General features: G+C 37.0%; 1 protein-coding gene across 5 annotated transcripts in view; it reads right to left on the reverse strand.

Moving 5' to 3' along the window:
* Positions 1 to 24739, reverse strand: part of rxrgb (retinoid X receptor, gamma b) — an 87928-nt gene that overhangs the window by 11658 nt on the left and 51531 nt on the right. For all 5 annotated transcript variants that reach the window (XM_039735033.1, XM_039735030.1, XM_039735031.1 and 2 more), the window contains exons 2-6: positions 11628 to 11887; positions 5248 to 5395; positions 4794 to 4973; positions 4256 to 4416; positions 1634 to 1760 (exon numbers count right to left, since the gene is read on the reverse strand). In XM_039735033.1, coding sequence (XP_039590967.1) covers positions 1634 to 1760; positions 4256 to 4416; positions 4794 to 4973; positions 5248 to 5395; positions 11628 to 11887 — 876 coding nt within the window. The remainder of the gene's footprint in view (positions 1 to 1633; positions 1761 to 4255; positions 4417 to 4793; positions 4974 to 5247; positions 5396 to 11627; positions 11888 to 24739) is intronic.

Here is a 24739-nt window from a genome sequence, read left to right on the forward strand (position 1 = left end):
TGATCAGCACAAACAGCAAGCAGCCTGGTATCCCATCCCCCCGCCCACCGCCGCAGTTCAAATCGCGAATAAAGTTGTCAGTGCTCAGTATTTATCTTGGAGTGAAGTACCTGGAGCTGTATAGGGTAAATAATACATCGTCATTTGGAATACATACATTTCATGTGTGTTCTGTGTCTACAACAGTCAGTCTGCCTCACACCTGACCTGTTAAGGCAGAACCATAACAACAGTTGTGTGGAGCTTTCGCCTGCAGCTAAAGTCACTTGAGTGCACATGTACTGTGTCAGCATGCCCGTATCGATCAAACAGAGGAAGCTCTGCAGTTTACTTGTGACTTTACGCTGTAGGAAGATAAGTAAATAAATATAGGTAAATAACATTCAATCTGGCTTTTATATAAGTAATATATACATGGTTTTCATATAAAGACCATCACAAAACATAACCACAAACAGGACTTTGCATGATACCCTGGCGATCTCTGTAAGCCGTGCTTTTTCTTTGAAGGACAAGTGTGGGGCAAACTGACTGGCAGGATGACACCCGACCTGTTTCTGCATCCAAACTGTGCCATCTTTCGCCTTTACGTTTGGTACAGCTGCGCTGTGAGTGGACGTTTCTTGAGGAGAGGGCTTCTGTTCTCTTTCTCCGATGTAAAACCCTCGTCGGAATTGAACCACAAAAAACTTGATTACGAGTCAGCAGTTCTTACCACTGCACCACCAAAGCGGTCATGTTATGGGCGTGTCGATGTCGCATCCTAACGCAAGTTCTTTTTCTGCAGTTATGTTCTTGAATAAAATCGCACTTGTTTTGTTATACTTGTACCTTTTGGGAAAGCTTCAGGTTTCACACATTATACACTTCATGTCTATATTTTGTCAATTATTACTAAAACATTAAAAAGTTTCTGTTTTAACGCTGTGTTTACATCGATTGTTATAGACATGCAACACACATGAAATGCATGTATTCCAAAAAACAATATATTATTTACCCTATACAACTCCCGGCAACTGACATGCAGGTAAACAGACTTGAGATGAGAGAACTTTCTGCCTATTCTGCATTGGTGGGGGGAGAGCAGGTTGCTTGTTGCTTATGCTTATCAATATATTTACAACACAAAAGATGCTGATGGAGAAGTGCAAATGGATTTAAGATGGGTTGGGATTACAAGTTTTTTCGTAGGCTTTGGTAATTCTAGTGTTAATAAACTCTTTTTTGAATGAAAGTGTGTAAATTGTTTTACTGATTGAAATTAGAACTTCTTTTTTGATTTGCATCTAAAGTTCTTTAAAAAATATATTATTATGAATTATTTTATATATAGGCCATGTATTGCTAACTCTTTATGCTTAATGAAAAGTTGTTAATAAAAAACAGAGTTGAACAACCACCGAAGACTCTTAATACCATTATCTTCCAAAATCCCATCTGATGATATTTTCAAGTACATATTTTTTTTTTTAATATTTAACTTCACTATCATAAAAACCATAACACTGAAGTAAAAATTCCATATTACATAAAATATGACTGAATTTGCAATGCATCAGTCATTCAAGCCCAATAATTTCACTAATTGAATTAAATTGAATTTTTTTTTTTAATATTTGGATGTCTTTACCTGCTCGCAAAAGAATTACTTGATCATCAATGGGTAATTCTGAAAAGTGAGGGATTCTCTTAGCCCACTCCACAAGTGTAAAGAGCTGTTTATCTGCTGCCTGACAGATATTGGTAACTGGATCAGACTAAAAAAAAGAAAGAAACATAACAAAATGTAGTCCACTTCCAGGATAAAATTTGTATTAACTGCTTGATTTTATAAAAAGGTAACTATACTGTGCATTCCTGTACATAAAGTCAAAAGGACCATTTAACTGCAGATATTCAGTCTCATACAAAGTTGGAATCATAAGGATGCAATGTTTATGTTATTAGAGTTTTCCACAATTAATAGTAAATAAGGTTTCAGACGCACAAACTATTGCCATCTCCCCAAATACATTCATTGTGATATTACAAGTGGGCCAAGTAACTAACAGTCTTGTAATAAATATTTCTGTTGCACAGAGATTTACTGATACATTGCTAAATTTTCTCAGGATTACTTTCCTTCCACAATATAAAAATATAAAAAAGGAACTTGTGAATTTCCACACATTTACAGTGGAAAGCATGAAATCATCCACATGCCACCAGCTATATTAACACAGTCATAATGGAAATACAAAAACAACACCTATTTACATAGCACACTCTAATACAAATGTTTAGCACAATGTGCTTTACAAGAAGTGAGAATTAAAATTATGAAAATAAATAAATAGGCATACAAATAAAAAATAAAAATTGCTGAGTCCCTAAGAGAATTAAGTATTACCTATACACAAGGTTATAAACACAAAGTTTTAAGTTTGTAGGCCTACTTGTTAAAACAGTAAAAGTCAAAGAGTTTGATAATATGGCCAGAATTATATGATGCAGAATTTGCACCAACAATTGGCGCATCATAATCATTTGTTTTAATAAAATGCAGTGCATTTGTCATTCCAACAGATGGCACATCACAGACATTAACACTGATTTTATGAGTTCCATACCAAATGGCATACAACAAAGATATATGCATTCCATTTGTCATTTCAACAGAAGGCACATCATAAACATTTGTAGTAATGTATTGTAATACTACAAATGTTTGTGATGCACCATCTGTTGGAATGATAGAGACGCACTATCCGGATGGACACATAGATACACAGATGTACAGACACTCATCCTTTTATTATAAAATATGCTTAAATGTAGAATGCAATTTCATGTATGTAACTAATATATACCATGATTGTGAAGAAGTAACTTTGGAAAATACTTAACTTATCCTTTAAGTGTACAGATTCAAGCCATATTTTTTATAAACAAGCATGGAGAATGTGTATCATTTATATCTTGTGCATTGCATTTTATTGGAGAACCCACAGGATTGAAAGATGTCTTGATTATCCAGGTATTCTGTTTGGTATACAAACTTGCTGTTTGTTTGCTATGAATTTCTTCAAATGTAAAATGACTTGTTTCTCCTCTCACTCCCAAAGACATGTTTAAGACATTCAAAAATGATTTTAGTGGTGCAGATTGTAAACATGTGGCATGTTGGTTAAACAAGGAAGCAAGAATTTCACTGTGCTCTGCACTTTTGAATATGAACTTATTTCTGAAAGAGGTCTGTCCCATGTGAGGGTAGGCGCATGTGTGATTAAGCACTGGAATGCATTAGCACCCTGTGCTGGGATGATCCCTGTCTTGCACCCAATGCTGGTGAGACTGACTCTGCCTCCAACAACCTTCACTTGGATTAAGATGTTATGATATGTTATAAAAATGACTGCTGATAGAAAGGGAGACTACTGCTAAATGAAAATGTGTTTTGAAATGAAAGCAATGTAAAATCATATATGAACACATAAAATATTGTATTGATTAAAAACTGTACAAATTCAATTTAAAATCACCTACTTATGGAGTTAAATACAGTACTTGAATCTAAAATATGTTATCCAGCTTTGGTAAAAAAAACTAATCATTAGTGTATTATACAGTAACTGCTTTCCAGGTTCTGGATTTTTGAGGGACATGGCACAAATGTTAGAAAAATGTCCATCCATCCATTACCTAACCAGCCATATCCTAACTACAGGGTCACGGGGGTCTACTGGAGCCAATCCCATCCAACACAAGGAGCAAAGCAGGAAACAAACCCCGGGCAGGCCGCCAGCCCACCGCAGGGCACACACACACCCACACACCAAGCACACACAATTTAGAATCTGCAGTTCACCTAACCTGCATGTCTGTGGATTGTGGGAGGAAATCAGAGGACCCGAAGGAAACCCACTCAAACACGGGGAGAACATGCAAACTCCACACAGGGAGAACCCAGGAAGTGAACCCGGGTCTCCTAACTGCAAGGCAGCAGCGCTACCATGCCACCCAGTTAGAAAAATGTGAAAATGAGAAATACTATATAACAATTTTACCCTTGATTATGAAATAAAGTTAATATTTGTTTATAACATCAATATCTTCACATTTATAATAAAGCACACATAATAAATATTGAGTATAAAGCTATGCATCTGTGGGTAAAAATATAAGAACTGGTGTAAAAGAGACCACAGAGCATATTCTGAATTTTATCCTCAATCAGTAAAATTTGTATGATATGCTCCAATGTTACACTTACTGAATTTCCTGGCCCTGCATCCACATAGGTTTCTGTCTTTGGTTCAACAGCCAGTTCTGCATCTAAGATTTTTTCCACGGGCATTTCTTCACTGTAGCTACTTGTTGATTCCACCTCATTATCACTTTTTTCTCTGCCTCTTTGCCTTTCTTCTTGAACAGCTAGAAGCAATATATTAGAGAAAGGTCATTCTAAAAGCGGATACCTTTAAGGACATGTGCACCTCCAGCTAATATACTCATATAATATTCCATTACAATATAAGGATGAGTGGCTTTTTATAGACCATAATGTCATACCTTTGTAACACCTAAAACAGGCTGATTAACAGCTGGCAAATAACAGTATGCAACAGGTAAAATATATTTATATTCATATTCAGGATTTGTTAAAAATTAGACTATCGCTGGCTTTTTCTGAACTCACATGGACAAAGGTTACAGTGACAAGACAAGACAGCTTTCAAACCTAGAAATTACATTATATGGAGTCACGTCTTATGATGTTAAATAAAAAAATATTGATAATATTTACTCACCTTCCCTTTTCATGCCCATCGCCAGACATTTCTGATAGCGACAGTACTGACAACGATTCCGCTGACGCTTATCAATCATGCATTCCTTTGTGTCCCGACATGTATAGGTAAGGTCTTTCCTGATTGTTCTTTTAAAAAATCCTTTACATCCTTCACAGCTATAGACACCATAATGTTTTCCTGCAATTACACAAAAAGGTTAATACATAAAGTTTAAAACATTCTGTAATATCTACAGTAGATTGTTCCTAAAACGGTGCATAATCCTTGCCTGAGTTTAAATTCAATTACTAGGGTTATCTGTTCTGAAAATGTGGTATCAATACAACAGCTTTCCTCCAGGACTATGATCAGCTCCAGTACTGTTTGCTTCTAACTTAACACTCTTAATAAAATTTCTCTTTACGATTACTTGAAAATCAACATCCACTTAATAAAATGTCCCTTAGGTTACCTGAAGATCGATCTCCACAGATTGCACATATGTGTTTAGATAGAGAGCCCGGGCTTGTTGAATGATAACTACTGATGTTTCCAAGTCCTACAAGTCCAGGAGGGGGTTTAATGTCTTCTGTGCTGCTCACATTGTTCAATGAACTCATCTGTAAAGGAACCCACAGTGAACAATCAAAAATGTAAGTGTTATTTTCATATTGAACCTTTAGACCGTGACCTGGATACTCACCCTACATTAAGGTTTATATACAGTACATAATAAAAAGATCCATATTTAAAAAAAAAGCAGAAAACTAATTTAAGTGACTGATCAAGGCAACAAAGGGATTCTGAGCTTGATACCATCTGCTTTAACATCCAAAACATTTTAGAAACAAGATCAGATTGCCTGACAATTCCAAAGCACATGCGAGCATATCATCTAAGTTTTCTGAATTTCTATAATCTGCTAAACAAACACCACATTACTTATCAAAGCTTTAGGCAGCTTGACAGCACTATTTTATAATCAATTCAAGATACACTCAATGCCTGTCCTCCTTACGACATTAGAAGCTTACTTTAATGTCAGCAAAATGTCGACAAATCAATACAAGCAAAAATAGACTTTTTCTATGGAATCTTCAGGACAGGAGAAGGAGAATGCATGACTATAGTCTTCTTCTTTAGCTATCTAACCTAAGTCACGACCAATACCACTGGCTGTGATCCTGCTTGAAAAATCACTTTCTTCTATTTCCTAAAAATGAATATCTTCATCTTGGATAAAGAAATATTAAAATACTCCAAGAATGTTTGCTGCTAATTAGTGCATGTCTTTGTAGTAAACTAATTAAACTCCGGACTGCTTCAAAATGCTGAATGTCAAGTGATAGCATTGCAACCTTGTAAGCTAGCCATTCAGTTTAACAAAACATAAAGGCATAAAATAAGATGCATCTTAGAATAATCCTGAATACCTTGCTATTCATTCACTGTGTTATGAAGTCTAATGCTGTAGAATCTTATTCTACTTTGCTTAACTTCTTTTATTCTGTTCAATAATTGAAATGTTTGAAAAGTGACCTTCTCAAGTTCACAGCTCTCAGAAAAAAAATAAACTCATCTTACATGTTGCATGTCTGAGAGTCTTCATCAGTACGTATTTGTCATGCTTCAATTTCTGATATTTTAAAGATCTGATATGGATTTTTTTTTTACTTTGCCTTTTACTTTTTCTGTTTTTTTTTTTTTTAATAAAAGCAACATTTTCATTGATCTCTGCTATATAGTTAAGATGCACCACAAAAAAACTAATAGTAGGAAATTGGCTTCCTTTAAGAAATTATTTAGTCATACACTTTCTGAAGTTATCTATATATATAAAACTAGCAAAATACCAGCTTCGCATGAGAAGTAGTGTGTTAAAGAAGCAATAAAAAGAAAAGGAAACATTTTGAAAATAACGTAACATGATTGTCAATGTAATTGTTTTGTCACTGTTGTGAGTGATGAGTGTTGTTGTCATATATATATATATATATATATTACACACACACACACATAAACATATATATATATATATCTATACATATACACATATATACATACATATATATATACTACATATATACACATACATATACATACACACATACATACATACACACACACATATATAAACATATATATACATATACATACATATCTACATATATACACACACAGCTATTTCGTATCAGTGCAATACGCTGCTTGTTAAAACGGATAACTCCTGCTCTTACGTGCAAGTCTGCGTGGATATTATGAACTATCGTATTTGTTCAAGTTCTATTTAAATTTTAAATAGAAGGAATTTTTATTTAGTCGACAGAAATATCTTTGGTAGGAATGGTAAAAACAGACAGGAATATTATTCCTGAATAAATCAACTCAAACCTTAAACAACTTATAATATTTTGCTCTCCATAAAAATATATCCTGTCTAAATTATACAAGTTAGAAATAAAGTAAGCGTTAAAAGAACAAACATTCAAATTTCTTTACTCTTATGTAATTTTATATAAAAATAAACTTAGATTTTAAATATCCCAAAAGATTTTGCTCTCCATAAAAATATATCCTGTCAAAATTATACAAATTCAAATATGAACATGCTGCATAACAAAACCTGGAAATATAAATAAAATGTGTTCCTTTCAGCAATAACAAATCAAATCATTCAGTTGTCTTTGCTCATATGTCATTTTAGAGCTGGGCGCCTGGCATCTTTTTGGCAACAGGTTCGTTTCTGTTTGGTGTGAGGTTCTGTGTTGTGGAGATTCTCAGGATGGATTGCAGGTGCTCATCAGTGAGGCGACTCCTGTGTGCTGTTTTGTTAGTCTTTATCACTGAGAAGAGCTTCTCACACAGATATGTGCTACCAAACATGCACAAGGTTCGAGCCGCATGTAGGCGGACTTTTTGTTCTTCAAAGTCACCAAAGCGCCGTGCAAACTCAGTGCGCTCAGTTTATCAGCAAAGTGCGTTTGGGAACACCGTAGTGACGACTTGGTTTAACATTACTTGGCAACAGGGAAAGTGGGGCAAATTGCACTGGTGCATTTGTGTCTCCCATAAAAGCAGCTTCACTTGAAATCACTTTGTGATTGTGCGGGTAAAGCGTCCGCTGAAGTGTCAGATTCTTATTTAATTCTTCTGCTTTCTGTATCTTCTGCATTGCATTCAGGTTACCCTGATGTTTTGTCTCATAGTGCCGTCTTAGATTAAATTCTGTAATTACAGCCACATTAGCTCCACAAATGAGACACACGGGTTCAGTAAACATATACTCAGCCTCCCATCGGTTTTAAAGGCTCTATTTTCAGAATCAACTTTTCTCTTCAGCATCGTGTGAGCTAGCCGCAATAACTTGCAGCATCATAAGCTAGACTTGATTAGCGGTAAGTGTTGGCAAGGCAGCTGAAGCGCTGCATTATGGGATCTGTAGTTTATTGTGTTACCAGCGCTTCATATACCGGGCCATTAATAACAATAATACAGTATATAAAATGATCTCGCGGGCGGATATAATTACGCCGGGCGGATGTGGCCCATGGCCCTTGAGTTTGACACATATGGACTAAATAGAACTTGAAAAGATATATTTTTCAAATGTGATCGCGCAATTCAGATAGAGTTGGCGCACTACAGCCTGCATGCCTCAAGAAGTCATCCTCACCTCGCTCTTACTTTTTTACCGTTCATCTAATGAATACACTGAGTATGGCTTTACCAAAACAATCATTGATGGCGAATAAAGTATCCATTATTCGAGTATGTAGATCGGGATATATATATATATACATATATATATACCAGCGTATCATGAGAAGTAGTGTGTTAAAAAGCTAGAAAAGAAAAGGGAACATTTTAAAAATAGCGTAACATGACTGTCAATATACAGTATTTGTTTTGTGAGTGTTACTGAGTGTTGCTGTCATCAAGGATTTGATTATCATTATTTCTTTCAATCAGGTTCGTATTTGTAGGATGTGTTGTGTTCAAGTTACATTCCGTGTTTGTCAATCGTTGTAAAGATGACAGGTTTCATTCATCGATTCGTTTCTTACTGCATCAATAAACAGCTCGTCTTCTTCTTTATCTGAGACCTGACACACTGCATGCACGGTTTTTTACACTGTCTTCCTTTAGCGGGACATTGACTTTTCCAACGTGTGCTTTGTTTCGCAGTAGCTGGATTTATGAATATGCTTGTATGTATCAGGCGCTTCATATTTTTGCTGCCTTTTCAATTGTGTAATTGGTTTTGTTCAGCGCTCTTTGGAACTGTTGCTTTTATCTGTGCACTCGTCAGTTCCGTGAGCCGCTTGGTGTACATGCATCGAAGGTTCCCAGCTGTGCTGGTGCCATCTCGTACTATGTCCATGGCTGTATTTAATGTTACCTTAGTCCTGGCACTTAAAACTTTCTCGCAGTTTAAGCTGAGTTTGTGTCAAACACCACCCTGACCATCTCATCTTCCTCTCCATAAGCACAGTCCTTCACCCGTGAATATTTAGTGGGAGTTTGCTATTGGATTGCCGCTGACGGACGGCCTTATATGGGCAGGCACTAAATTACAAGCCAGCGCAGCCTGTCTATGAACTTAATTTAAAGTGTAGGTTTACATGTGCTTTGTTTCAGTAGCAGAACTCATGAATATGGTTGTATATGTCACTTTCGCTCGCTTCTTATTGTTTAGCTGCCTTCTCAATTATATAATGCATGTTTTCTTCAGCGCTTTTTGAGGTCTTCCTGGTTTTCTATGTACTGCGTGATTACGTGGGAGGCGTGATGATGTCACGAAACTCCACGGCGTTGAAGCTCATCTCCATTACAGTAAATGGAAAAACTGCTTCCAGTTATGACCATTCGCGTAGAATTTCGATATAAAACCTGCCCAACTTTTGTAAGGAAGCTGTAAGGAATGAACCTGCCAAATTTCAGCCTTCCACCACACGGGAAGTTGGAGAATTAGTGATGAGTGAGTGAGTGAGTGAGTGAGTGAGGGCTTTGCCTTTTATTAGTATAGATTCACTAAGGCAAGACAACCATGAAAAGCACGCCGGAAGGGGCGTGGATTCACTAAGCCGCCGACAAGTGAGACACCTATGGGCACACAGGAAGGAGCCACGCCCACCAACTCCAAGACCATTGGATACGATGACAACTCGCAGGGCCACGCCACCAACTCGGACGATGACACAGAAAAATGGCGTCATTTATGTTCGTCTGTCATAGAGGCCACATGCAGTGCAGGTCAGGTTAATGTCATGTACCTCCGAGCTACGTTGACTGTTCATAGAGGCATGTTTCTCGGAGGTGAATCGCCATATGCAGCGTGTGAAACGGTTTTGAGGGGTATCCCATGGGATCCTTAAAACAATCCTATAAAACTGAGGTTAAAGTACAATGAAGGAGTCAGTCTTTAAAAACCAATAAGCCCTGTGACTCTGTTTCATTACAGTCTCACCTGCTTCACCAATACAGGCCCTGCAACTGTCGAGACACTCTGTCAGCAGCTGACCTTCTCTGTGCCTGACCGGTTCACACAGAGGCAGCGCAAGAGAAAGCTGCGCCAGAGACAGACAGAGGCACACACACAGGCAGCTGGTGGGCAGCTCTCCGTGAGTTTCTCTTGCGAGCGGACACATGACCAGGCGGTGCGTATGCTTTGAGAATGAGGCTGGATGCGGTTTGCGACCGGGCACATGAGCAGGCAGTGTGTATGCTTTGAGTGCGAGGGTGGAAGCGACAGGACCATCTAGGAAAAATCATGTCGCGGATGTGATTAGCTGTATGCAGTGTGTAAAACAGTTTGTTTGTCGCAGATGTGAATTGCTGTATGCGGCGTGTAGAACAGTTTGCGAGGGGTGTCCCTGTGTCTTTCCAGAAGTGTTCAACCATCAATAAATAATTATGTCGCGCTTGTTATGCAGCGGTTTCACTATTGTGTTGTATTTTGCTCTCTCCAGAGTTCCATCTTTTCATTCACTTACTGTTGTATTCTCACACTAACCTGTTTTAGACAACCGTGTCTTTCCAGAACTGTTTACCATTCAATAAATAATTATGCATGAGATTGAGCGTGTGTCTAGGCATGGGTAAGCCGTTGAACCCCATTCGGGCTGCAAACCGTGGAATTGCCACTAAGTGCGACTCATACGCTCCCACTGTTTTCGTCCCTACCCTTTGTACACACCCCCCTCCCACACGTTGACTGTTAATAGAGGCATGTTTCTCGCAGAGGTGAATCGCCATATGCAGCGTGTAAAACTGTTTGCGAGGGGTATCCCATGGGATCATTAAAACATTCCTTTACAACTGAGGTTAAAACACAATGAAGTGAGCAGTCTTTAAAAAACGAGTTTTCGATTACGATGCACAACTGCGTGCAGCATAGCAAAGTGTTGTACACACTACATACAGCAATTCGCATCCGCGACAAACATGCGTCTTCTTAGATGCTCCTGCACTTTGTACACACCCCCCCTCCCACCTCGCTACGCCAGACGGACGATTGTGTGTTGGTTCGTTCCATGCATTGTTACAATGTTGCTTTTCTTGCTGATTTATTACATTACCGATTTTGCAAATGTTACATTTTCTCCCTGTGCTTAAAAATTATTAAAAAACCGGCCTGATTATGCGGCGTATGGTACGCCGCGGGTTGGCTAGTTTTATTTATTACAGGGTGCCACTGAGATGGTGTCCACTGCAGAAGCACTCAGCACAGTGGAGGAACCAACCCTGAATGGAATGCCAAACAGTCTCAATCCATACTCATACTTAATAGTTCATTGTAAAATGTGCAGTTTTAACAACATTTTACAGCTTACTAGCACATCTGGAGCATACCTGTGGGCTGTTTAATACACCAAAGTTAATGCCAGGCGTGGAGGGCAATGAGACAGATGGTGATCCAAGCGAAGATGTTATAACTGAATAAGGAGAAGTTAAACCATTGATAGGTGATCCTAGTGTGTTCACCGGAGAAGCAAGAGGCCTTGAGGCATTCATAGATGTGCTGATAACAGATGGATGTCCAACCATAGAATTCATTACAGTCTGAGATGAAGGTGAGTTCATAGATGTGTGGCTGACCTGAATGGAAGAATCTGGAAGTGGAAGAAGAATATACAATGTTTTAGTGAAAAATCAATGATAAAGCCAAAGATCTGCAACAGTACATTCTTCAATCAGAATGAAAGCAGCACATTTAATTTAAAAGCATAATTTAACATGCCTGGCAGCTTTATTTTAATTACAGTAATCAAGCATTAAATGCAAATGGTCAATATTTAAAATTAATACAAGTACAGAAAACAATGAAAATTCTAAAACACAAATAAATACAACTTGAGTTAGTTTTTCAAATACTTTATATTTTCTAGTATGTTTTACTACAAATGTTTGTGATACACCATCTGTTGGAATGATGGAAACACAGCAACCGGATGGACACACAGATACACAGACACTTATCCTTTATTACAAAAACTACCTGCGTTACCCATCTAAGATGTGTTGAAATCTAAGTAGTCAATGAAAACCTTAGCATTAATGTTTGCAGTGCACCATGCAATGCCCATGTCTGTTAAATGCCATTTGGTGTAGGTTTTGAAAAAGCACTGTTAATGTTTGTGTTGTACTATCTATTGAAATAACAAATGTAATGTATTTTATTACTAAAAATGTTTTTGATGAAAGAGACAGCAACCAGATTTACAGAGACACTTATCATTTTATTAAGACAGACATGCTTAATTTTAGAATGCAATTACATGTGTCAAACTAATGTATACCATACAATTATGAAGAAATCATAATATATCTATATCTGATATCCGAGATAGCTTTCAATAAAGCAAAATGGTGACTAGAATTTAGCAATTTTTAGGTAGTGCTGGTGAATTAATGAAGAAAAACTGCTGGTTACTGCTTTACCCCCACTATTTCTAGGGTAGACGCTGCATTTCCATCCTAAACAACAACAGCATTTATTTATATAGCACATTTTCATACAAATAATGTAGCTCAAAGTGTTTTACATGATGAAGAAAAGAGAAATAAAAGACAAAGTAAGAATTAGAATAAGACAATACTAATTAACATAGAATAAGAGTAAGGTCTGATGGCCAGGGAGGACAGAAAAAAAAAACAAAAAAAAAAAACTCCAGACGGCTGGAGAGAAAAAATAAAATCTGCAGGGGTTCCATGCCACGGGACCACCCAGTCCCCTCTGGGCATTCTACCTAACATAAATGAAACAGTCCTCTTTGTATTTAGGGTTCTCTTGGAAGGACTTGATGATGAAAACTAGATAAGAATATTTGTACTTTCCACCATCCAAGGGTATTTGTGCAGCTGCCTGTTTTTTAATACTGTTAAGATGAAGTCCAAGACTAATGTTTCTGATTTCTTGAAATAATTTCCCATTGTTCTTTGCTGGCACAAATTTGAATGTTTCCATCCACTGTGCCTAATAAATAGCTCCACCCATGCCAATGACAGATGGCACGTGCTCTATAAGATGATACTCCAGGACAGGCACGGTGCTTGTAGCAACAACAGCAAAGCTCTCATGCCAGATTAGTGTTAAAAATTGTATCAACGATGAGTTTTGCCAATAAGCCAGTTATAATCTTTGCATAAATTTTGAGTGCAGGTACTCCAGAATGGGCTTTTGGTGGAGTTTGTACAGTTGTGCTTGAAAGTTCGTGAACCCTTTAGAATTTTCTATATTTCTGCATAAATATGAACTAAAACATCATCAGATTTTTAATCAAGTCCTAAAAGTAGATAAAGAGAAACCAGTTAAACAAATGAGACAAATATATTATCCATCCATTTTCTAACCCGAATCCGAATACAGGGTCACGGGGTCTGCTGGAGCCAATCCCAGCCAACACAGGGCACAAGGCAGGAACCAATCCTGGGCAGGTGCCAACCCACCGCAGGACACACACAAACACACCCACACACCAAGCACACACTAGGGCCAATTTAGAAATGCCAATCCACCTAACCTGCATGTCTTTGGATCGTGGGAGGAAACCGAGCGCCCGGAGGAAACCCCGCAGACACCGCAAATATATTATACTTGGTCATTTATTTATTAAGGAAAATGATTGAATATTACATATTTGTGAGTGGCAAAAGTATGTGAACCTTTGCTTTCAGTATCTGGTGTGACAAGACAAGACAACCCCTATTTGAAGCAATAACGTTTCCGGTAACTTTTGATCATTCCTGCATACCGGCTTGAAGGAATTTTAGCCCATTCCTCTGTACAGAACAGCTTCAACTCTGGAATGTTGGTGGGTTTCCTCACATTAACTGCTCGCTTCAGGTCCTTCCACAACATTTATTGGATTAATGTCAGGACTTTGACTTCGCCATTCCAAAACATTAACTTTTTTCTTTTTAACCATTCTTTGGTAGAACAACTTGTGTGCTTAGGGTCGTTGTCTTTCTGCATGACCCACCAACTGAGATTCAGTTTATGGACAGATGTCCTGACATTTTCCTTTAGAATTATCTGATATAACTCAGAATTCATTGTTCCATCAATGAAGGCAAGCCGTCCTGGAACAGATGCAGCAAAACAGGCCCAACCCATGATACTACCACCACCATGTTTCACAGATGGGATAAGGTTCTTATGCTGGAATGCAGTGTTTTCCTTTCTCCAAATATAAGCGCTTTTCATTTAAACCAAAATGTTCTATTTTGGTCTCATTCCATCCACAGGCCTTCAGTAACTTAGAAGTTACCCTGGGATCCTTTGTGACCTCGCCGACTATTTCACGCCTTGCTCTTGAGTGACCATCAGGAGAACACTGTCGAATTTCCTCCATTTATAAACAATCTGTCTGACTGTGGATTGGTGGAGTCCAAACTCTTTAGAGATGGTTTTGTAACCTTTTCCAGCCTGATGAGCATCAACAACTCTTTTCTGAGGTTTTGAAGAACAGACTTTGATAGATCCCTGTTCTTTAAACAACAATGGTGTGCATGGCAAGGTTGCAAGGAGGTGTCTTGTCACACCAGATACTGAAAGCAAAGGTTCACATACTTTTGTCACTCACAAATATGTAATATTCAATCATTTTCCTCAATAAATAAATGACCAAGTATAATATTTTTGTCTCATTTGTTTAACTGGTTTCTCTTTATCTACTTTTAGGACTTGAGTGAAAATCTGATGATGTTTTAGGTCATATTTATGCAGAAACATAGAAAATTCTAAAGGGTTCACAAACATTCAAGCACAGCTGTAAGATCAGTATCCTCCTCCTCAATGATACTACTAGCCAGAAAGGATATCAGTGATTTCAAGTAGTGACCTGAGTGCTTTCCTATCAGTTTTCCAACACTGTAATTTCTAGGTTGAGAATAGAAGATGTCTGGTTTGCTTATCATCTTCCAGGGCCTATATATTTGCTTTTTTCTGTTCATGAATTCCTGGCTGGAGATACTGTGCTAAGTGTGCAGGAAGGACATATGAGGCCAGATTGAACACCTTGTATGTATGAGAAAACTGCAACCGAGCTGCTCTTGGTCTTCATGAATATGCCCAAAAATAAATAAATCATAACCTCCCCCCTCCTATTTTTCTCAGCATCCAATCTGCCTGTATGCATTCTTGCATTCAAAGGTGCTCAGCATTTTACCAGTAACTTTTATTAAGTATGCAGTTTAAATATGGTCCCAGTTTCAGTGCAAGTAAAACTCTAGCTAAATGGGTGAGGAATGTGATGACACTGGCAGAGAAAGTGTTACTTCTGGATATGATAAAATTGTGACATTATTATGCATATTAAGGCTATAGAGATAATGTGAACAAGCCCATGGTTCACTATACTTATAAGAAAAAACAAGAAATGTGAGATGTTTTGCTGTTAGTGTACTTAAAAGTGAGAAAAGAGTGCCGTAGGTATGTGACAAGGCACTGGTTAACAGTACAGTACTCAACATCTGGATTGAAGGTCCAGCAAGAAACTACGTCAATCACAAAAAATCAAGAATCCTCCTTCCCTATTTCTAAACCTGCTTAAAACACCAGTCCTTTTAAGGACACACACTTTCACACAGAGCTAATTTGGAATTGACTGTTCATCTAAATGCACTTCTTTAGGAGATGGAGGAAACTGGAATACCCAGAGAAAACCCACAAATACACAATGTGAATGTAAGAACCTCCACATAGTGACCAAGCTTGGGATTCGAAAAATGACAGCTGAAGTGGTAAAATGCAATGCTAACCACTGTGCAACAGTCTAGATTACAGGTACGACGTTGGTTTGATTTTTACAGTGGCCATTACCAAGTATGCCTATGATTTTTATTATGAAAAAGTTTCAAGAACTGGGAATATTACTAAACAAATGGGAAACAAAAGGGGTACACCTGGTTTGCTATTTTGTGTTATTGGATTGCACTATACTTTACATACCAGAGAGTACAACTATTACTAATTATTAAGTATACCTATTATTTTCTTTATTCTGTTTCACTTTTTATTAAATATATGTTTACTAATTTTGTCAGTAAAGTGAAGGTCAATGCTTACCACTGCATCATAGTGCATATGTTGATTTTAATTTTACTTTTATGTGGGGTGGGTGGGAGCTGGAGGAGAAGCATCTTTTTTTATGGCAGGTCTTATAATCTAACCCAGTGAACAGCAAGGGATGAGTAGATATGAACAAGGGTAATTATCATCAATATGTGATATCAATAATCAGAAATTAATTGTTCCTTCCTCCACCCTAATAATGATAATATGATGATAATATAACTGTGCCATCTGTTCCTCAAGGAAAAGTAAATAATATGCAGAATGCAAGCCTTTATTACTACTATTAATAGTATATATGTGTTGTTATCCCTGGTGCGTTGTGGTTTCAGAATTACACTTTGTGATTTAAATGAATGTTTTGCTGTGCTATTATCTATTGATCCTTGGTAATTAGCGTATCAAGCATCAGCCTTTTTACAGGAAGAAGCTTGCTTGGATGCTGCATATCATGTTTTCATTAGAGTGGGTTATTAATTTATTTATTTTTTGCTAGGGACTAGCTTAATTTTTTTCATAAATTGACTAGTGTAACACTCCATACTTTTTCACTTAATCATGTTTCTGCTTTTCACAATAGATCACTTTTAAAGAACTGGTATGTTGTGCCCTTGTGTTGTAAAGTAGCTTTGTGTGAAATCTACTTGCTTGATTTTGTGATATGTTAAACACTTACACAAATATGATTCTTTTTTCTCTTTAATTAGTTTAACTGAGCTAGAGACCAAAATGACAATATGTAAAACAAAATTCAATCAAAATAACATTTAGCACAACATATAAAAAACAGAAAATTAAAATACGGTAAATCATAATCAATACTTAAAGCCCCATCACTGCTAAGTGGGTATGATCCCTAACAAAATGGGAAATCCTTGGGTTAGTTTTTTATGATGCAGCCGATACTACAGATGACCAAGTTTAATACACAAGTTATTTCTCCAGCCATTATAATTTTATTAGAATTCATATTAATAATTATACATTAGCCAGAATTATTTTACGTTTTATAATTCCCCACCTTCATAATCTAACACCCTTCAGGGTGTGATACTATATCAGTAGATAAGAAATGACAATTCCTTTGTAATTTAAAATTAGAGCATTTGAGAATTTTTAACTATATCTAGAAGGAAACTATTAAATTAATTATTAATAGTTAAGTGAGTCTCTTGACAAAATACTATATATTATCACATGGAACATAGATGTGAAAATATTGCAGATTACAAAGTTTAATATAATCAATATGGCTGTTAAAAGTATAATTTGAATCTTTCTAACTGCAAAGCTGCCGAAAGCATCATGGTCACTCTCCTAATTTAACTGCATCACCTTGACAGAATTTAAAAGAAATAATTCACTGACATGCAGCTACTGCAGAACGTGTCATTTCAAGGTTTCTTCCTTCACCTTAAAGAATTGTCTAAAGACTCGGAAAACCCAGTTTCCCCATCTTATAAGCCAACAGATAAGGGTATTTGAATGCATCCATACTAAATGAGACCTTGTCTTTTCTGCTTTATTTAAAGCTCTGACTATACAAACACTCTGAGCCAATCTGATTCACAATTAACACATTACCATTCTAATTTGCTTATCTTATACATTAAGAAAATCATGCAATCATTCAATCTTAATGTCATTAAACCTTTACTTTATATAGTCCCCTTCACAATATCCACTGTGTCTAAAAGCAATCAATATTAAATCAAAGAATAAAATTTAAGTGCAAAGTAGTAAGAGACTCTTTTTATAATTTTCCCCGAAATATGAAAGTAATTTTAAGAAAGGAGAGTTATCCTTAAAAAAGTGAAAATGTAATTAATTGTAATCATACTCTGTATTATGAAAAAAGCTCACATCTTTCATTAAAGCCATAAATAAACTGATGCAGTATCAACCAATCTCAGTGTCCTAACTGACGTACTGTGTATTTTACACTGGGAAGTATTAGCAGTACTGCCACATGAATCCAGAATCTGGGGTTTTAATCCTGCATTAAGTCATTGTTTTTGTGGAGAGTGCACATTTTCTTCTTGTCCATTAGGGTTTGCTACACACATCTTCAAAAACAAAATGAGGCTAGTTATGCTAAGTTAAATGACAATTCATAATCGAATCTGCGCAAGTGTGTGAGTGGGCATTAGTTGGCCCTGTAACGGACTGGTTACCAGGACTGGTTCCTTCCTTGTGCCCTGTGATACCAATGACAGGCTCTGGTTCCCCACAACCCTGAAATTTAAGCTGTTTAGAAAAGTTGTATTATATTTCATTAGGTATTATTAGAAACATTTATCATTGCAGGGTGCATTACAGAACAAATAAAAGAGAAATACAGCAAAAACCGACATTTAAACCATATTTAAAACTGTAGCACAAGTCAAAATAATAATACAACACTGATAGCAACTACTAATGCTTTTCCCTAGCATTAGACACCAGGTGTAACAAGGCTAAGCCAATTTTCTGAATGACATATGAAAAATGTAAAATTGTACTCACTGAGTGGATACATCCATCAATAAACTGCATGCAACAAGCATATTTTCAAAACACTGCAGGCCATTTTTATACAATTCATTCCTCTTTTGAATTTCTTTTGCTTTACTATTTTTTCTGGAAACAAATTACATAACTGAAGACCAAATACAATCCCTTACTGGGTTCAACATGACTTGAATGTTAAAGTAACACTTCTTTTAAAATTCTTATTGTAACAAAAACACCAGGAAATCTCTTATTACTCTCTTTCTGATCCCAGATGGTTACTTATGTTAGTGGAAATGAAATATGTGAAGAGTATGAGCAGAAAAGGACATTAAGAATACAGAACAAAGCCATGTGGAAACAAAACAATCACATAAAACCAAAGAAATTCTAACACAATAAAATAACATAGACTCAGTTTCATAAAGCTAATGGAAGAGCAGCTCCAGAAATCTAGAACTCAACTGATAGATCATCTCAAACTGCATGTCACCTTTCAAACATCCCAATACAATTTACATATATAGCATTTTATAGGAATGCAAACCTTTAAATTTGAATATGCAACCTTGTGGACTAAAGTTCAAGTTTCTAACTTGAAACATTACTATTTAGTAACATGTATAAAGTATTCATAAGGTGTTACTTGTATCCTAAGTGTTGTGAGTATTTTATTAAAGTACTTTTTTTTTTTTAAATAAGCAGAACCCATGGAGAAATGATAAATCTATTTTTCAAATTAACAGCAAACATTCTTAGTTCTTTGAATTTATATCTATCTGATGAAACCATGAAACAGAGTAACAGATCACAAAATAACTACTAATTCTGAATCACTTTCATCTTGCACATACCCAACACATAATATCAAAAGTGATTCAACTATTCATAATCTTGGCAAAGAATTTACATGATTTAATTTCTAAATTAAGTTAAGGATGATTGTCTAATCCCTTGTTAACACTAAATCTGCTTAAACCTTTGAAAATTACCTCCAGACAGATTTTATCGACTCAGGAGCCAACAATCTTAGAAAACACCAGACTTAATCTTTGTACTAAAATTCTGCCTTTCTTAATGTGTTAATGACTGGACCCATTTATCCATTGTAAATCCATGGTACCCTGTGTCACTGTACTTTAATTGTGCCGGGAGTCTGTCACTTAAATATGGTTATTATAAATCTCCGTATTTTTTTTCTATTCATTTCATTACAAAAGTATGACAACTGTAAAAACAAATATGGATTTCTTTATACCTTCAGTGAATTTTGTCTATGCTCTAGTAGATCCATTTTTGGAACAGTAGAACCTGTGATTAAGGTGTACAACACACATTTATATTATTATAGATTTTCCAAAGGTTCCAACTGTATCACCTTGTATAAATGAGGACTTAAAATCACTTACTGTTATAATTTAGGAAAGTTTCAGCACATTTTGGCAAATATTTGCTGCCAGATAGCACTTTACAATTTATTTATTTATATCTGTACATTCCAGGCATTACAATGTAATGACACAAATTGTGCATTCTATAATTGCAAATTACACTCAGTGCTTTCTTCACTATGCACAAATTTATCGCGTCTCAGAAATACTACTAGGAATTGCACCAAAATTCTGACTAGACTAAGAATTTGTCCTACACCACAGTGAGACAGGAGAAGTAGTAGTAAAGCATCCAACAACCACTCCCAGCGAGGAGGAGTTCACATCTCAGAATGACTGACATTACAATTCTATGGCACCCCAGGCAACAAAATGGCTCTCATGAAGGTGTCTTGTTATCATGATATACAAAAAAAGCTACATTTTGTAGTTTCAATTATACTAACTCTAAGCCTTCACCACAAAGAGAATAATACAGGTAATAATAATTTTGACGTAGTGGGAGCAGAAGAAGAAAAATGAGGTACAATATTGTGCTAAGCTGTGTGTAATTGTTGCCATTTCGCAACAACATCAAGAACAATACTGTAACAAGATTAATATTGAATGGCCGAGACACCCAGTCCAAACAAGAGTAAAGTCCAATACTTGCCAGATTTATTTAACAATGAATAATCCATAGTCTTTAAGAAGAATCACCTTCCTGCTGTTATGGCCACAGGAAACGCCTTGTAAAGTAACAGTTACTAAAACTAGCACTGTTTCTAAAGTCACGTCCATGCCTTCCAGTGTTCCCAATCACTTTTCAGTTCCTTCCTCTCTTTCTGTGATTCCCCCCTTACTGTCTATGAAGCACTATTTATCCAATGTCCAGAGAGTCTCCACCTGCCTTTTAGAACCTTCCAGGGCTTCCAGAGCATAACACACATATTCCAGTCATTTGTGGAATGCAGAGCTCAGTGTACCTGTGTGTTTTTGCTGTCAGTCAATGCATCCATCCCCAACTTTCTTTAGGCTAATATGCTGGCTGCTATAGTACAGTTTTCATCCGTGACCCACCAGTATGTTGATACAGAGGTATAGTTTGCGATACACGTATATATGCTCATGCACACCTGGGGAAATGATCTTTATATATATGTGCCGTCAATCACTCCAAAAACTCCAGGACAAACAGTGATTTGCATGAATGTAGCATGCTCTAAGATGATACCACATGAAGTGGGGGGAATTACATTACCTCACGCATTGTAATAGCATTCATAGCTTAGTGAAAATTCAAAAAAGGGTTGGATGGTAACATAACAAGAGGTATTGCTAGTACAAAACTGTATTTTTCGTGTGGTCAAAAAATGTTATGTTAACCAACACTTTAATTTTGGCTGAAAGTGCCTAGCTTCTTCATGTAGATGAAGCAGTATCAGGATATAAAAAATTTGTTAAAAATATTATTCCATATCTGTCAAATCGATTTATTTTTACAATTCCATTGTTGTCCAGCCTTTCCAAAACATTCCTCCTTTCCTGGGGTGTGAGTGCTGATGCCTACCTGAACAGCATCTTCTGAAAACTAATAGTGAATTTGGACACCTCAAGAGCTCTAATAAATCCTGGTGAAGTTAGTTTCCTAAATTAGGAAAACAATAAAATGCTTTTACTCCTACTCCTAACAATAGGACCATATTTGCACCACTCCCAGAGTTTTGAGCAAGTTAGGACCATTTTACTACTCTGAGATGTTTGATAAATATGGATACAGATCTGCACATTGGTGGGGGAGGGCAAAACTTCTGTGTTTGCTGTAAAATCTAGCACAATAATAAGAAAAAAAAATAACCTGGTGTTTGAGAAATAAAACATAGTGTTAAAATTAAAAATGAAATCTAGTATTAGAAAAAAAACTTTTGTTGGAAAAAATAAAAGAAATGATTTCTAACACTGCACATGATTATGAATGTAATTTTAACTCTAAAAAAAACCCCAAAAAACAGAAATCTACCCACCACAAAATATATATAAAAACCCAGCAGCCACAGCGTAACTGTCCAAATAAAGTTGTTGCCACCTTCACAGCAATGCTAAGCTAAGTAGCAACACAGATTACTCAATGATACTGGTATACACCTTGGTGAAATAGTGGGAAAAGGGCATTTAAATAAAGATAAATGGCTACTACTAAATGATGCTGACCCATTAATGCATCAATGGCCTAGCTGCATTTTTCTGTTAGAAATAAAATAAATTAAACCAACAACCAAACAAATAAATTTATACAGTGCACTACCAGCGGCAGTAGGTCATTTTATTTTATAATGGAAATCATTATCTTTTTAATTTTCTATAGTACATGTCTGAATAGAAAAACAATATATTAATGCTATGCATCTATTCTAATAAAAGGCAAAGCCCTCACTGACTGCCAGACTGACTGACTGATTCACTCACTCACTCACTGACTCACTCATCACTAATTCTCCAACTTCCCGTGTAGGTAGAAGGCTGAAATTTGGCAGGCTCAACCCTTACAGCTTACTTATAAAAGTTAGACAGGTTTCATTTCGAAATTCTATGCATAACAGTCATAACTGGAACCTACTTATGTACATATATACCGGCCATAGCCTGCAGCTCCGTCGCCATGTCAGGCGGAGTTGCGTTTCTCATTGTCACGTTCCCACGTAATTGAGTGCCTGCCCATATAAGGCCATCCATCAGCGGCAATCCAATAGAAACACTCTACCACTAAATATTCGCGGGTTTAGGGCTGTGCTTATGGAAACGAAGATGATGGTCAGGGTGGTGTTTGGCACAAACTCAGCGAAACTGCGAGAGAAACTTTTAAGTGCCAGGTCTTAGCTAACATTAAATAAAGCCGTGGACATCGCACGAGATAGCACAAGCACAGCTCAGAATCTTCAATGCATGTAGTCCAAGCGGCTCACGTGAACTGACTGTGAACGCAGTATGCAGACAAAATGCAAGAGCTCCAAAGAGAGCTGAACAAAAAAGCATTACACATTTGAGAAGGCAGCAAAAGAATATGAAGCGAGTGACGCATACAAGCATATCCATAAGTGCAGCTACTGCGGAAACAAAGCACACGGTGGAAAAAGTCAATGTCCAGTTAAAGAAAGACAGTGTAAAAAAAAAAAAACCTGTGCATGCAGTGTGTGATGTCTCAAATAAAGAGGAAGACGAGCTGTTTATTGATGCAGTAAGAAAGGAATCGATGAATGAAACCTGATATCTTCACAACAGTTGACAAACACGGAATGTAACTTGAACACAACACATCCTCCAAATACGAACCTGATTGAAAGAAAAAATGATAATCAAATCCTTGATGACAGCAACACTCATAACAGTCACAAAACAATTACATTGACAATCCTGTTACGTTATTTTTAAAATGTTCCCTTTTCTTTTTCATAACTTCTTTAACACACTACTTCAGGCTGGTATTTTTACATATATATATATATATATATATATATATATATATATATATATATATATATATATAGTGGTCCCTGGCGGGGCTGGAGCCTGGCCGGGACACCAGGAGGACCAGAGGAGGGCTTGTGCCTCCTCCAGACCCTTGAGGGCGATCGCCCTGGTTGTATTGGGGGCCACGGGTAGACGGCTTGGAAGCCCAACCCTGTAGGGCCCGTGAGGGCAGGTATTTTGCTACATATATATACATATATATATACACACACACACACACACACACACAGTGGAACCTTGGTTTACAAGTGTTTTGCAAGACGAGCTAAATCTATACTAATAAAAGGCAAAGCCCTCACTCACTGACTCACTCATCACTAATTCCCCAACTTCCCGTGTAGGTAGAAGGCTGAAATTTGGCAGGCTCATTCCTTACAGCTTTCTTACAAAAGTTGGGCAGGTTTCATTTCGAAATTCTACGCGTAATAGTCATAACTGGAACCTATTTTTCTCCATATACTGTAATGGACGTTAGCTCGACGGCCGTGGGGGGGCGGAGCTGCGTGTGACATCATCTCGCCTCCCACATAATCATGTGAACTGACTGTGACTGCAGTACGTAGAAAAGAAGGAAGAGCTCCCAAAGAGCGCTGAAGAAAAACGCTGAATACTTTAGAAAAACGCCGAATACTTTATTTGCGAGATACAAGTTTAATGAGAAGACACGAGGTATAAACGAGACTTTGGATCACTTTGTAACGGAGTTAAAATTGCTGTAGCGAGAAACTTTTAAGTGCCGGGTCTTAGCTAACATTAAATAAAGCCGTGGACATCGCAACATCACACAAGAGAGCAGCTCACGTGAACTGACTGAACGAGTACGAGTGATCACTTCCATGCATCAAACCTGTTCAAAAACGCATTACACAATTGACAAGGTAGGAAAAGAATATGCTCCGAGTTGAGTTCCACAGCTAACGCGGTCTTGCAGAAGCAACGTCATGCTGCCACCAAATACTCACAGAAAAATCCACAAGTTAATACACACGCTGTCTCTAGAG

This window comes from Polypterus senegalus, chromosome 14 (assembly GCF_016835505.1).
Source record: "Polypterus senegalus isolate Bchr_013 chromosome 14, ASM1683550v1, whole genome shotgun sequence".
Taxonomy (NCBI): Eukaryota; Metazoa; Chordata; class Cladistia; order Polypteriformes; family Polypteridae; genus Polypterus; species Polypterus senegalus.